We start from the raw sequence: 16173 nt of genomic DNA, 5'->3' as shown, positions 1-16173 counted from the left end.
GAGACCCCCTCTTTTGTTGCTCATTTGCTACCCTGTTCTGATTTATGGAGGTCACTAAAACCTTCTGCTTACTTCTTTGGCTTGTTTTGCTCATTCTTATGGGGAAACTTGGTGCCTAAGACTTGACTGTCGCTTTTTTAATTCGTGCATTTTTATAATTGCACACATTACTTTGAAGTGCAGTAAAGATATTGTTTCCTTCTAATGTTTTACCTAATGTATTTATAGTTACTTTTATGTACCTAAGACAAGTTGGTAGCAGCGGTGTGATTTTTGCCTGTTGCCGCCTGAATGTGGTGACCTCAGCTGGAACAATCTGTGCACTCCCGTGAGGTGTCCTGACTGGTCTGCACTGCCAAGTCTGTATCTTTTCATCATTTGGAGCTTCTTGAAGCTGACAAACTGATTGGTGGGAACTGAGACCAGCTCCCGACTGGAAAAGTAGCATCTACACCAGCAATCCCTGAGCTTTCAACGGCTGAACCCAGGACAGATGATTGTGCACCCAGTGAATTCCGCAAGACCTGCTGTGTCACTTGGAAGAATTGGAGTCGGGATAAGTGAACATACCAGTTTTGTACCACAAATCCCCCCTGTCTCCCATAGGATATCATTGAGTGGAGATCCCTTGTCTCTAAAATCCCGCCTGGCCTGGATTCTGGTCACTGCACGTGGGCTGAGGATCCTTTGCAAGGTTTGCCTTGGGAATAGGACGGAGGTGGGGTACTTACTGAATGTGATGTAAATACTTACTTTAAAGTACTTTCAAACACCACCACGGCCCACTGCATCCATTCTGAAATGTATTCCCGGAAGATGCCATAGTTTGGAACCTGTGACTTTTAGACACAAGGCACCATACATTTTAGGGCTGGACTTCAGAAGATTAAGGGATCTGTGTTTGTGCTTATTCTAACTACTGTTTTTCCTGCATCGGATTACTCACCTGTTAAACACTAGTATATAATTAATCTGCAGTTATATTTATACAGGTTATTGTATAGATATTATATATGGTTTTTGATTACATAATTTACCTGTGATTTGTTATGCTTGCTGTGTTCATAAAGGACCTAATACCTTATTTTTTTAAATATTTTTATATACTTGATGACTACTATTATTATTATTCTATGTGGACTCATTGTAGCCCTAGACCACTCTCACACTTTTCCTGAGACTGAGCCTTCACTGCTCATTCACATTACCTTGATTGGGTTTTGGTTAACCTCTCAGTATTGTCTCTATTTACCATAAATAGGATGGCCTCCTAAAATCCCCCCCACAAGGGACTGATTAGAGAAATGCATCTCAACATGCCCCAAGGCTTGCTGTCAAGCTTTTTCTGGACATCCAGTTTTTGTACAGCCTTGAATTCCCACTGCGATTTCTGCTCTTGTTGTCCTAAGGAGCTGGAGTTCCTACAGAGAGTAACTTTCCTCTTATACTTTATTTCACTAGTAGAACCGAAGGTTCAGTTTTGCATTTTCGTTTACTTTTCCTGCATTCAAACCTAATGCGCAAATGTTAGTCATTGGAACATCCTATGTGTTTGTTTCAGGTCTTTCATGTGAAAAGGTGTGTAAAAGATTAACATTTTATGAGAATATCTTGTAATAAAAACTGAAAATATAACTTTGTTTTCATCATGACGGGCAATACAAATGAAGTAGTATGCACCATATGTGTTTGAAACAGTTATGTTCGGTCAAATGACATTTGATTTGTGAATGGTTGAATTGTTTGGGTTTGTTTTTTTATTTCCTTACAGAGAAGCTAGCGGATAAAGTAATGCAAAATCCTCAAGCCCTTGCTGCTTTACAAGAACGACTTCAGAATGTGGCTCAGACCCCTTCCAGTTACATTGAAACGTAAGCGTAGTTGACAAATGCTAATCTTTTTCTCTTTGTGCAATGGAGTAGAAAAACGTAGCTTTCTGTTTAGGAGATTAAATCCATTTTATATGCAATGAAGCACAATATTAAAATCCACTGACCTTATCCTGTGATTTATTGCATTGTCAGTCAAGTGCACCTCTATACATTTGAATTTACAGTTGAGAAACAAAGGCAAAAAAAGATGTATTCTCCACTGGTTCGACCAGTATGAATTGGACAACCTTGGCAAGTGGAGTAATGACTGTTTTAGGTCCACTATTTCTACCTGTTGCGTTTTACAGCACCCTATACTCTGAGGATTAAGATTTCTACAGCCCTGTTGTGATGAAACCTTTTCGGCTGCATAAGATCCTTTGTGAAATCATGTGCCACAATCTTCCGCAGTCTAACAGTATGACTGGAACAGTCTTAGTCAGTTTTATTGACTTTATTGTGAGGGTTATGCACTAATTACGTCCATACAGGTTCTAGAGCCATTGGGACCGTTTGGGCTTTGGTCCAAGTAACATCGAGAAAGCTCATAAATTTAACTACTGCAGCTTTGTTTATTTAGTGCATTTGTTTTGCATTTCATTGTTTTGCCAATTGCATAACAATGTTATAAATGTACCCCTCCCAGATTACAGCAGCAAATACAACTACATGCATTAGCTTCACTGGCCTGGCTTGCTACAGATTGCAGTGCACGGGCAAAGTTATCTGTAAAACACATGTCTATCATGCTATTCTCTTTAGAACCAAGAGCAATCCATGGCACTGACTATATAAATTGCGACACTGGCTATTACCCAGGCGTGACTGTATGTGCTTGCACACTCAATCGCTCTTGAGCATTCTTTTTTTCCCACTTTATGGAAATTTGTTTTTTGAAAGAAATGTAAATTGATTCAGTTGTACTAGAAGCAATGAGTGGGGGGAGTGTCCAGGGCGGCGGTAGGGTTGCGGGGATGTGAATAGAAAGTAATTATGGGAGAGCTAGGGAAGGCTCTTGGAAAATGTAAAATAGATGTTAAGAAGGGTAGAGGCTAGGGATCCTGGAAAGTGACTAGAGTGAGACAGAAGTCCAATCGTTCTACTCTGATCTGAGGTCCTATGTATTTGACTTTCCCTTTCTGGTTTACTCAACTTATTCCTCTGATGAACCCGCATTGGAGAACTCCTTAGAAACATGAATATTGATTGTGCCCCCGATTACAAATGAAGTCCCACATTTTCAGAGTACACAAAGTGCCTTGTTTTCTAGTACGAGCCTCCTCACAGCTGTTTATTTCAGATCCACTGTATCTATTTAGGATCCATGGTTTATTCTCTGCCTTTACATGATCCCAGTAGGCACAAGTTACAATTCCTCACAGGGTGAGGGATGGGGGCAGGGCCCCTACTGTGTACCCCTGTGTAACTCCAGTATCTTGTCAAACATTCCATCATGGGGCAGAGGGAGCGGGGGGAGGGGGGTTAATGAAAACTACCACACCTTCACTCACATAAATATCTAATGCCTAATATAAACAGACCAATAGGTACTAGGAAAATTATATGCACATTCTCATCTGCATTAATGCATAATGGTAGTTTACCATCCAGCAAACTGCTACACTGACTCTTGTTAGGGAGAATTCTCTTATAAGGCTAATTTCCCAAACCTAGCGAGTCCCCCAGCAACTTTGCTGGATTTTTGGGGTTTGTTTTTTTCTCCTGCTAAGAGTGAGACTTTTTCCTCCCACTCTTAGGCATGATTTGAGGTATGTCTTTGACTTGTTATGTGCTTTTGGGGCTATGGGGTTTCTTTTTACTCCATAGGGTATCATCATCTGTTTTTCTGTATGTGTGGTACACGGCAGTACCGTAGGGGTGTCAGTGACCCCCAAACATAGACTCCATACCCTGGGACTGACTACTGTCTCCCAGGGCCTGTAAAGTCACCATTGGCTTTACTAGTCCAAATTGTGAACAGAACCAGTACAAACCATAATATTGTGGAAGTACTGGTAATGGGGTCATTCGATTGCCACTGGCTCTGTTTTCGAGGTGGGCACTGTCCTGTCACCCCTCGTCGAGTTTCTGGCTGGTGGCAGTGGTTACCACGCAAAATATTCCTCCGGAATATTCTCTGGGATTTTCCCATTGATTTTAAACGCACCACTTTTAGTGCAATGTTAAAGATACCGCTGGTTTATTTATTTAATATTAAATGAACGGTTGGGTCTTTTTGCCAGAACTCTTTTCTAAAATGGTGTTTGTGTCCGTCTCTGTAACTCTGACCAAGGTTGAGCCCTTTGTTCCACTTTTTTGGCGGGCTTCTCCACAGAAGCCCTCCAAATGGTGCCACTCTGTCTGGGTTCCACAGGAAGGGTGGAGGGGGCAATCGGCACCCTGGACTGCGTTGCCTTAGACTGCTTTTATCCAAGTCGTACTCTACTCTGATTGGCCCAGTGGTGAGCCGCCCGGCTCACCTCTTAGCATGTGTGATTGACAGCTAGGCTGATGAATGGGGGTTTTTCTGCATAAAAGCAGGGCCTTTGGGACTGGAACTTCATAAGTCGCCAAAGTACCTAAGAATCCGAAGAGGGAAGAAGCTGAGCCACCTGCAACTGACGACGCCACCGGTGAAGCCCTGCTGCAACAAACTCGCACTTTTCCAACGACAAGAGAAGATCTTCTGCTGGAGAGTCTTCTCCCTTTGAGCTGGTAGGACCAACCAGTTCGCCCTTTTTCGCTTCCAAAGACGTCACTTGGTCGAATCTTCCGTGCCAAGCACCCCGGCGGCCGGATAGCCAAGCTCATCACTTTTGACCGCGAATAAAAGGACCGCACTTTTAATCGGGAACTCCACGGCTGGTTTCATCCCTGTGCAGTGCAACGACTCCACGTTTCCTCCTCGACGAGATCTTCTCTTCCCCCCCTGGTCGGAACCACGAACCTCAACCACTGCCAGGAACAACTGCCCCCGCTGGAGCTTCCTTTCTCTTTAAGGTACTGTGTCCTGCCTGGTCTCCCTTTCTACAGATTGCTAAAGGTGACCCTTAAATCCTTGGCTTCTAAACTGGGTTGGCTCCAGGCCTTCTAACTATATCTTTTGACTTACCCCAACCTCTTTTGAACACTCTGCAAAGACTTTCAGTGCCCTTTAAACTGTGTGATCCTGGGCACATTTCGCTTTGCTCCATTTAAAGTGGGCCTGGCCTATGAACTCTGTCTTAACAAATAGTTTTGCTTTAACCCTGACTTGTCTGATAGTTATCAAGGGAGGTGTGTATACTTACCTGACTGTGTTTTAGATTACTTTTCATTGAGAGTGCTAGTGTATTGCCTAAAGTGTGTTTTAAATAAATAACTATATACTTTTTATACAAAGCTCTGGTCAGTGTTTGTTTGGTCTACTGTGTTTTGACCCTATACTGCCCTACTCTTCTTGAGAGAAATCTGACTGCTCAGCCACAGCTACCAGATAAATCTGGGTGGTGCAGACTGCTACCAATTGGGTTTACTGCTGCTCCTGTAGTCTTAATCTTTTTGCAGTGTTCCCCAAGGGAACTGCACAGGATTCTGCCTAACAACTGTATTGGTTTTTTGGCAACAAGCGTACTCCTTATGTATTGTCTATTCAGACTAAGGGAGCCTTCGACCACCTCTAACACCATGAGGTTTTCTTTCTGTTAGTGCTCAGTGGATCACGCCACCAAGAACCTGAAAACCCTCTGTGATCAAAGTCCCCCTACTTTGGTGGGCTCTGTCCAACTCTTTACAATGTTGAATTTTCCCACATTCCAATAAGCAGTTAAAGGCCACACTTTTTCGCAAGACACTGGGCTTTGTACAGCTCTTGGTGTTGAAACTATAGGCCCATCATCACTGTTTTCTTTCGTAATCATCATCAAACTTTACTTGTTTGATTATCCCAATAACGCATCAACCCCCAAGAAAAAATAAGTAGCGTACAAAGACAGAATAAAATCCTGTTGCATAAACCAAGGCCCCATATATAATAGATTTACACACTAGCTAATAGAAAAATATAAATTAATCCAATAATAATCCGGGAAAATAGATCATTAGCACAAAATAATAAAAATGCAAATGAGAGACAACTATTAAGAGGCATACAATACTGAATACAGGACAGACTAATGTAGAAATAAATTGTACAGTAACCATAACAAAAATGAGCTCTAAAATAAGCACATAAGAAAAACAGCGATACAGATTTACAAGCTTTAAGAGCATTTAAAAACAAAATTATCATTAAGCCAGATAGAAAAACAACGTTGGTGCTTTTAATAGTGAACTCATTAGATAAAGTCTGAGGTTAAGTTTTTACTAAGTGGTTCTTAGTTTTTCTATCTTTTCTAAGAAAAACGTCAATTCAAATGTTAGTTTTCGATCAGAGCCACTGTATACGTTTCTCCACCAATCTTCTAAGCCCAACGATGGTCTCACAGCACATATTTAGCAAAGTGCTGCTTTCTTTCTTGAATTAAACCAGAACATTCTAAGGTTAGATGTTTTAGGGTTTCATTTGTCTTATCACACAAACGGCATGATATTACAGATTTATCTTTGGACCAAAAGTTTAACTTTTCCCTTGTTGGTAGTTGGTTTAGTCGGAATTTTAAGAAGAGCAATCTGCAAGCTTTCCCGGGAAATTTTTCAAGATAATGTTCAGCCGTATTATGTTTTCACTTCCATGGGAACTATATTCATAGCTCTGTTTATTGTGGATGTCGATGGTATCAATCCAGTTTGTGTCCATAGCATAGTTTTGACCTTGTTCGGATTATTTTCTAATGTCACGAAATCCGTGCTTATGTCAGATAAGATTTTATTGCATCGTTTTGCCCATGTGGTAAGAATATTTACTCGGTTTCCGGAGTCTAGATCTTGTAGTATTGAGGCACTGCCAGCTGCATCTTCATTTTACGATGTTCGTTTAGGGTATTCCATGTTATTCTAGCATTAATGGATATTAAGCCCAATTCATATCGCATACATGCAGTTGGTACTCCTTTGGGTAGCCACAACACACTTGTCCAGAATTGATGTTATTTTATATATCTCTGAAATAAGATTAAGTGATACATCTCGAAGATCTTAAACAAGTCTGATCCTGCCACCAGCCATTAAATCATTTTGAAGAGCCAATGATATGACCAGCTTCTCAATTAATTTCAAATAAAATAGGGTAGTTCTTCATTGAGTGAACTCTTTAGACCTCCACAATGAACTCTAAGGTTTGATTGTTAATTTTCTCATATCTATGCCATGAAGCATAATTCCTTTTCCTTGAAATTAGTGATGAAGGGCCATGCATGAATAGCTTTCGTTGATTTTTAACAAGAGCGTATTGTTTTAACCAAATTACTAAAGAGCTGAACTTAGTGTATTGACCACTTGGTTGCAGCAAGCATATGAATCCATTTCAAGTAGTCATCAATCTTACTTGGGCAATTCTCTACAACTGGACTACAATTATGTTCCTTTAACTTTTTTTTCTTGATCTTAACTATCCTCCTACAATCTTGTCTTAATTGCAGTAAGGAGCCTGTCTCTATATTACTTCTATCAGTAGGAGATATGTTTGGCTGGCTGGTGACGGGCTCCTCTGTAGCTGCGAGATTAAACCTCTCTCACCAATTGGAAACGTCTTCCATTTTATTTCAACTTTTGCTCCATAGCAAATTTCTCACAAACTCTGCCTACATACTGCTGATCAATACAAAACCAGCGGGCTGTGCGCACGCATTCGGTGAGTCCACTGCCAGTGCACTGTTTTGGCGGGGAGGCGTCCGATCGGCCCGATTCCTTATTGACGACTCCTTGCTGCAACTGCTTATTCACACTTAATATAGTGGTACGGGATAAGTGTTAGTACTGTGACTGATCAGCTATTGGATTATTGTAATTTCCCAAGCATGTATGCTGAAAACAGCTATACCGGGGGTGAAAGAGCGGGAGAGTGTAATGCCAAAATCACCAAGGGCTATAATACTCCGAGAGGTTGGGAGGGTTATTGCAACCAACTCTTAGCTCCGGAACACCCTGCCAAGAGGAGGACATTCGTATTTATTTACAAAATTGAGCTTCCCTTAAGAGGTACAGCAGACCCAGACAAACACCCTGCAACGATAGAGGATCCGCCAGATTTTCAAAAAGTCTGCCCAGTGACCCAGGAGATCTTTTTCTGACATCCCAGATTCTGCTTTCTTGGCAGGGGCTAGGTTAATAGAATCTGAGAGATGGATGACAATTGAACCAGTACCGTCTATTCCATTTCTTGGATTCTTCCTCTAACTCTTGACTTTCATTTATTCACATGACTCCATAAGGTATTTTGGGTTGACGGCGCCGACTGTTCCAGCGATGGAATTAACTCTGACAGCCATGAACACGACACTAGAAACATTGCCAAAGTTATGAGACTCCTTGAATGAAAAGATTGGAGCCCAAACAGCGCTAACTGGCATATTAAAGGACAAAGTATACCACATGGCAACTGTAGAAATGACAAACTGTAATTTAACGCTAGCGCCTCAATTCAACCAGTGCCCAGGAGAATCCTCAATTGGTCCAAATTCTGATAGTCAATAATTATGTCTCTCGACCCCCGTTCCTGATCCGAGGGGTCAATTTGGTTATACCCAGACCCCAGAAGATTGGAAGAAGTAATATGGAGGTTGGAGATGAGATTGAAGCGATCACCTCAGATTAGGAGGTGGAGTAGGAGCCATGGGGCTCAGCGTAGCCCCTTTTTGAAATATTTGGAAATAAGGTGGGGTCAAAAAACTACAAAACTGACAATGAAAATCCAAAACACCCCGGTAAGAGCCCAGTCTTTGGGCTCCAGAAAGTTCTTAAGAGCATTATCAGTCCCTGTGAGAGAACAAGCGGCTGCGCCCTTGAATGAGCAGCAGAGAGGAAGAAAAAGAAAAGGCATAGTAAAACCTAAGATGATCTCAGTCCAGAAGATTCAGAATTTAGGGAAGGAGATTTGACACAATAGGCGGAAACGACAAGTATCGGGTTGGCCAGAGACATGTTAAATCTTACAACACACTCAGTTGATAAAGTACTCAGCTCAGTAGTAATTTCTGCAGTGCCTCAATCATCGCCTCAGACAGAGGCAACCTCAGTTAACCATCAGATTCTCTCAAAAGATCAACAGGAGGGGGTGCTATGCCCCTGCCTCACTCTTCAGAGCCGATAATAGGAGTACAATCTACATAATTCTGTACATTAGAACAGAGAAGAAAAAATTAACTAATCCCCAGCAAGTAAGTGACCGCCCCCACTGCAGTATTCTATAATTGAGCCTTGATAAGATGCTAAATAAAAAATTGCACAACAATGGTCTGGAACACTGGTATATTTAAATGGGCCCCAGGAACCGATAAAGCGCCAGGGCCGCTCTATAGAGTTTTATTAGAACAATTGGTGGATTGTATTGTTTTTTCACATTGAACAGGGAAAATGTTTTAAGATTATTTGACACCATTACAAGTCTACGATCCATAAAATCGATAGAGAACACACAGATCAAGTTAATTAATGACAAAGATCTAAGTCGAGTATTTTTTTACAGGTCCCATCTAAACTGGTCCTTGAGGCTATCTAGAATGCGGGTTCCCAGCTCTGGTCCGCTATAGTTGAAATAAACAGAAGTGAAGTTGAAAGCGAGGGCCCCCTCCACCCTATTACTGCAAACATAGGTAGATCGCAGATGCAATTTTTACAGATGAAGGTGACCTGTTCACAAGGACACCAACCAGAGGGAAGAAAAATGGAGTACATTCATACAAGACAGGTAGGCTAGGTAGGGCCCTGTAAGAATCGTTTTAGCAGGACCAACCATTCGCTGGATACCCTTAATCAAAAGTTACGGAATAATAGCCAACATATAAATGATTATCCTACTGTCCTGAAATAGTTTTAATTCAAATTCCCTAACTCTGACCATTTTTATACACACACGTTTTTGATTTAGCAGTCCGACTATGTGCACAAGACCAGGAGTGGGGGTACTACTAAAATCAAGCTCCTCGGACAGAAGTTAAACAGCTTCACAGGTCACAAAGCTCATCCATCCAAAGGGAAGCTGAACAAATGCTAATGGCCGCCTAAAATATAGTATGATATTTGGCCTGGCTACATTTTAATAGTAATACTCAACAGTCGGCAGTGCAGGGAATGTTCTATCTGAGGAAATATGGGTTACTAATTTGAGTGCCCTATTTGCAGGAGGCACATGTGCAGAGTTTGCTAAAGAGAGGGCATTTTTGACACAAATGAGACATTCGCTTTGACCATGATGATATTAAGATGATTATATTACAATTGAGTAATTCACGAGACGCAGGGCCAGATGTGCTTTCCAATATGATGTTAATGGCTCACCCAGACATATGTGTGAAAATACTGGCAGTTATGTTTTACAGGATATTGGAGGAACAAAGGGTGCCAAACTTGTTGATAAAGTCGATAGTCACACCGATTTTTAAGAAGGGTGTGCAGTTACATCCCAAAAACTATCGGCCAATAGCCTTGCTCAATGTTCCAGGCAAGGTTTTTGCCCAGTTGGTTTTGACAGTTAATGCAGTGGGTCAAAGAAAGTGGGATATTTACCCCTTCCAATAGGGATTTATTTTGGGATTGGGTACTGCAGTGAATTTGGCCACTCTATCAATAATTAAAGAAAAGTACAATGGACTAGCTCGCCAGTTTATTTGGCTTTTATTGATTTTAAATTGGATTTTAATTCAGTGGACTGACCGAAATTATGGGAAACTCAAAAATTGGGGTTGTCCTCCCTATTTGTTGGCAATAATAAGACCTGTTCTTGGGTACATCAATGCAGGTTAGATTAACTCCTTTAGGGCAACTGACTAAATCTATTCCGTTGGCTAGAGGATTAAAGCGGGGGTGCATTATGCCCCCTGCTTTAGTTAACCTCTTTATCACTGACACAGGTCCATATTTGATGAGGGCGCACTAGTTTCCGCCAAAACTTGGTATTTACCCAATTTCATGGCTCTTATACGCGGACGATCTGGTTCTGATGGACCCAGACGTCTGTGAGCCTGCAGAAGCAGCTTTCTATTGGAGCTATATGTTCAAGACAGTGGGTACAGGGTTAATACAATAAAATCAAATATGATGATTTTGAGACCAACATTTGTAAAGAAAATGAATACTCTTACTTTGAGCATGCACAAACGACAAATGGGCAGAAACGCATTATCAAATTGATTTAAGGTTCAAGGCAATAACAGCTGCATGCCAGGGAATGATCACTCACAAACATGTAGCAGGCTTTCTTGTGAGCCTTTGATAATGTTTTATAAGCAGGTCCTTCCAACCTTAACATATGGAGTGGAAGCTACATTGTTTTTGGTTAATCTTGATTGGAATATTATTGAGGGGACAATTTGGGAAAAGTGTTTTAGGTTTGCTGGAGGGAGTTCCGATCCAGATCATCCATTTTGAGTTGGGATTACTTTCTTTATCAGTCATAGTTAAATGGAAATTGTTATCCTTCTAAAGAAAAAGTTTGGAGGGGCAGTCAAACTCCATTCTAACACTTATCACAACACTACTAGAGGATCCCAAAAATGGGGTAATGGCAGGATGGAAGGTGGATTGCCTAAATTGGATGCAGTCCGCAAATATATTGCTGGAAACCTTAAGGTGTAGGTCGAAAAAAGGCAAAAATGATGTTCTGGAGGTATGCCTGGTGCATGATTATAGTTTAATCTATTTAAGATTTTTTAAAACTTTTCATTTGAAGCCAGGGCACTGAATTGATTACCAAATATTTGAGTCGATTGCCATGTGTTAAATCGGAGGTTTTAAAAATAATTATGATTGAATTTGTGGTTGACAAAAGAAGTTTTGGGTATAAGATCAAAAGGATCGCAAGGAGTTCAATGTTTCTGTGAAACATCAGTAAAGTTGAAACAATAAGACATTTGATTACATTGTGTCAAACTGAATGAAATGAGGCAAATGCATATGAAACGTTATCTTGAATCTTTTAAAGAGCTGTCTGAAGAGGAGGCTTGGGCGATGATTAGTTTTTTAAAAATTTATTTTTATTGCATTTCTTAAACATCAACAATAGAGAACTGTCCCCCCCCCCGGTCCTTAACCCACCCCCCTCGTCCTCAAGTTCATGAGTGCTGCTCATTTACTTTGATGCTATGTGAACAGATCCACAATTCATATGTTGTGCGGGCCCCACTGTTCCATGTAATCGCTCTTCAGGTACTTGAGCGCCGTTCCCAGTCTGTGGTGAACTTTTGGCAGTTGCCCTGTAAATTGTACGTAATACGTTCCATTTCCAAATGGGACCAAATTCTTCGCAACCAGTCCGGGCTTGTGGGTGGTGTCTTTTGCTTCCATTTCTGGGTCATTGCTAGCCATGCCGCCATCAGGAGCCCCATGAAGTTCCTTTTCTGCGTGTTAGTCAGTGTCTTCTCTCCGCAGTTCCACATGCCGCACATCCACACTTCTTCCCTCAGCCCGTCCGTACCTTTTGAACATCGCCTGGATCTGGGTCTTTACCGCTGTCCAATATTTTTGCAACTTTGGGCAGTCCCACCAGATGTGTGTCCAGCTACCTTCGGCGTTGCACCCTCTGCAGCATTGATTCTGTATGGTGTGGTACATTGTATGTAGTCTTTCCGGGGTGTAGTGCCATTGAACCAGTATTTTCATCCACGCCTCCCTCGAGCGGATAGCTCTTGTCCATTTTGGGATGAGTTGCCAGACATGTTCCCATTGGGTTTTTGTTATTGCTCTTCCCAGCGTTGTTTCCCACTTCTTCATGTACTACCATTTGGTTTCTTCCCTCTGGGCATTTAGGAATTTGTATGTGATTGATACCAGTTATTTGTACTCGAATGAGTCATAATGAATGTTTCAAATGGTGTAAGAGTTCTGGTTGCCGCTTGAAACATTTGCGGGGAGGATATCCAATGGTGGAGTTGATCATACTTGAATCTGTCTTTTTTGGCCAGATCGAGTAATTCTAGGAATTCCTCGAAGGATCTAATCCGTTGCTCATTGTACATATCATCCACTTTTGTACAGTCTGCCTCCTCCCTCCTCCCATTTTCGGTATGCTCCCTGTTCCATTCCTGGTTCAAACTCCGGGTTTTGGAAGTGTGGCATAAAGGGTGCTGGATGTATTGACAGAATTCCCTTTTTTTTGTTGACCTATTCCAAATCCCCAGCAGAGTGTTCATGACTTTGCTTATCTTTACATTTTGGTGTCAATGTTCTGCGCTTGTCCACAATAGGTGGCGTAATCGAGTTCTTGCCACCGCTCTGTTCTGGGCTTCCCATATTTTTTTGGAGTCATCTGGGATCCATTCCTTCAGGACCCACAATTGTGCAGCCTCATATATTTCTTGAAATGTGGTGAAGCCATGCCTCCTGATTTCCTCTGCGTGGTGAGTAGAAAGTTTGAAAGTCTTGGGGTTTTCTTCTGTCATACGTATGCCAACATCGCTTTGTGGAGAGCTTTAAAGAAGGTTGAGGGAGTTGGATGGGGAGCGCCTGAAAGGCATAAAGCAGTCTGGGTAGGACTGTCTTCTTTATCACCGTCATACGGCCCCACCATGAGATCGACAGCGGATTCCACGTCTTCAGGTCCTGTTTGGTCTTTTCCAGGAGGCGTGGGTAGTTCCCAGCTTAGAGGTAATTAATTTCTGTTTGTCAAGGTCACTCCGAGGTATTTCACCCCTTCTTTTGCCACCCTTAGTTGTAGCTCCTGTGCTTGTTTATGTATTTCTTCCCTGTTTCCAGCTAGCATTAGGAGTCCAGATTTATGTTTGTTGATTTTTAGACCTGATATGGTGCCACATTTCTCCATTTCTCATATGAGGGAGGGTAGGGACTTTGCCAGAACTGATAATACCATCAGCATGTTGTCTGCGTATGCCATCACTTTGAGTTAGCCCTCCCATAGGTATTCCTTTTGTGTTTGGGGCCTCTCTGATCTGTTCCAGGAGTGGCTCTAAAAATATTGCGTATAAAAGTGGTGGGAGGGGACACCCCTGTTTGGTACCTCTCCTTATCTCGACCTGATCTGTTAATTCCCCATTTATCGCTATCTTGCCGGTCGGCGTATAGTAGTTGGCTCAAATTCTCTTGATGTAGTTGTCTCCGATGCCCATCTTCTCGAGCGTGCAGAAAAGCATTGGCCACTCGACGCGGTCAAACGCTTTCTCCGTGTCCATCGCCAGTAATGCTGTGGGAGTTTGCGTATGTCCTATCTTTTCTATAATGTGGATTGTCCTTCTGATGTTATCATGTGTCATCCTATTGGGGATAAACCCTGATTGCTCTTGGTGGATAAGATTGGGTAGTACCTTCGCAAGTCTGTTTTCCAGAATCTTGGTATACAACTTAGCATGCAGATTTATTAGTGCTATCGGACGGTATCAGCTTGGGCTCTCCGGGTCTTAACCTTGTTTATGGAAGACCAGAATTTTCGTTTCATTCATTGACTGTGATGTTGCCTGAGTCCATGAACGAGTTATATAGGTCAGTTAGTGTTGGGATCAGGTCGTTTGCGTATGTTTGATAAAATATGGCAGTGTATCCGTCTGGTCCTGGAGCTTTGTTCCTCGGTAGTTCCCGGATTGCCCTTGATACCTCTTCCTCTGTAGTAGGTTGGTCTAGTTGCTGTTTTTCCTCTCACGTCACAGTCGGGAGAGTTATGTCACTCAGCTAGTTGGTTTGTTCTCTCCCGGGTTATCTGATGCATATAGAACTGTATAAAAATCTTCAACTGCTTAAAGATCCTTCCCATTTCCGTCGTCCGAGTGCTCTACTGACCATGCTCAGCAGGGCTTTTATGGTTTGATCTCGTCTTTTCCCCTTTAGCTGCCTTGCCAGAAATCTCTGCTTTATTTGCTTTTATATAATACCAATGTTTCAGGTGTAGCAGTTGTCTCTCCGCCCTTTTAGTCCTGAGAGATTCTAGTTGACCTTGTATATGCCTGTACGCTCTTTATTTTCGAAGAGTGGTTGCTGGCCATTTCTTCCCGTGTTTCTTCACATTTCTCTTCCAGGTCAGCTTCCCATTTGAATCTTAATTTGTCTCTTTGTGTCTGGAGTGCTATTATGCGTCCTCGTATGATCGCTTTTAGGGCCTCCCACAGGGTTGCTTTGGTTGTTCCTGGTGTGTTGTTATCCTCCAGGTAGTCCTTTTATATGTTGTCTTATTTCTTCTCGCATGATTGGATCCTGAAGTATTTCCCCCGTCCAACTCTAGAGGCTGGTTTGCTTCCGTTTTATTAAGAGTGTCATCCATAGAGGGGGCGTGATCTAAGAGTGATATGTTCCCTTTTTCTTACTCCCTTATCTTCCCCAGTAGGCCTGCGGTGGACCAGATATAGTCAATTTGAGAGCTTGTTCCTTGAACATGCGAGAAGTATGTGTGTCCCTGTGTCAAGCCCTGGATTTTCCTCCAGACATCCACTAGGACCATGTTGTCCATAGATCTCTGCAGGGCTTTTGAGAGTGCTCCTTGCCACCTGGAGATCGATGTGGTTCTGTCTATACTTGGTTCCCATGCCAGGTTAAAGTCTCCAGCCAAAATTGTTTCCGCCTTTGCAAAGTTTTCCAGCTTATCTAGGGTATCCCTAAGGAACCTGTCCTGCTCCATATCAGAGGCGTATATCGTCGCCAGTCGGAGGTATGCCTTCTATTCGTACATTCGCAAACGAAAATCTTCCATGTTTGTCTGGGAGGGTGTTCAGGATTTGCACGTTCATGGTGTTTGTAAAGGTGATCAATAACCCTTCTTTTTTTTCGCTGTTATTCGCTTGAAGGATCTGATTGAAAACTTTTATCCAGGTCCTCCCTTTGTCCTGTTTCTTGATATGCGTCTCCTGGAGCATAATTATGACAAACTTCTCTTTGTGCAGGAAGTGTTCTGTCGTCTTCCTTTTAACCGGGGAGTTCAATCCTCTGTTTTATGTCAGAATTTTTATCCTCATCTTCTGGCTTTGGAGTGTTGCCCTTGCTGTTGCGCTTATGCTAGTTTGCTTACACCTTTTTGTCCCCAGTGGGTTTTCTCCCCCTCCCACTATCCCCTGTGACCCCTTTATATTCCCCAACTTTCCCCCTCCCCATTCTCTCCCCCCCATAACTTCTGAGGAGGACTCTGGGCCCTATGATCACTTCGGCGTGCCTCCCTTCGCGCCGTGCCCTCACACTCGGGTATAACTGTTGTGTGGGGAGTCCTAAACCCCACTTAAGGTCTCTCGGGATC

The 16173-nt window shown here is 42.3% G+C and overlaps 1 protein-coding gene across 10 annotated transcripts in view; it reads left to right on the top strand.

The window, feature by feature from the left end:
• NAP1L4 (nucleosome assembly protein 1 like 4) overlaps window positions 1-16173 on the top strand; it is a 1556420-nt gene that overhangs the window by 340251 nt on the left and 1199996 nt on the right. For all 10 annotated transcript variants that reach the window (XM_069624142.1, XM_069624141.1, XM_069624146.1 and 7 more), the window contains one exon: window positions 1772-1871. In XM_069624142.1, the coding sequence (XP_069480243.1) occupies window positions 1772-1871 (100 nt within the window). The remainder of the gene's footprint in view (window positions 1-1771; window positions 1872-16173) is intronic.

Source organism: Ambystoma mexicanum, chromosome 11, assembly GCF_040938575.1.
Source record: "Ambystoma mexicanum isolate Mex_15411 chromosome 11, UKY_AmexF1_1, whole genome shotgun sequence".
Lineage (NCBI taxonomy): Eukaryota > Metazoa > Chordata > Amphibia > Caudata > Ambystomatidae > Ambystoma > Ambystoma mexicanum.
The sequence above is the reverse complement of the archived record's forward strand: the minus strand, read 5'-3'. Positions and strand labels throughout refer to the sequence as shown.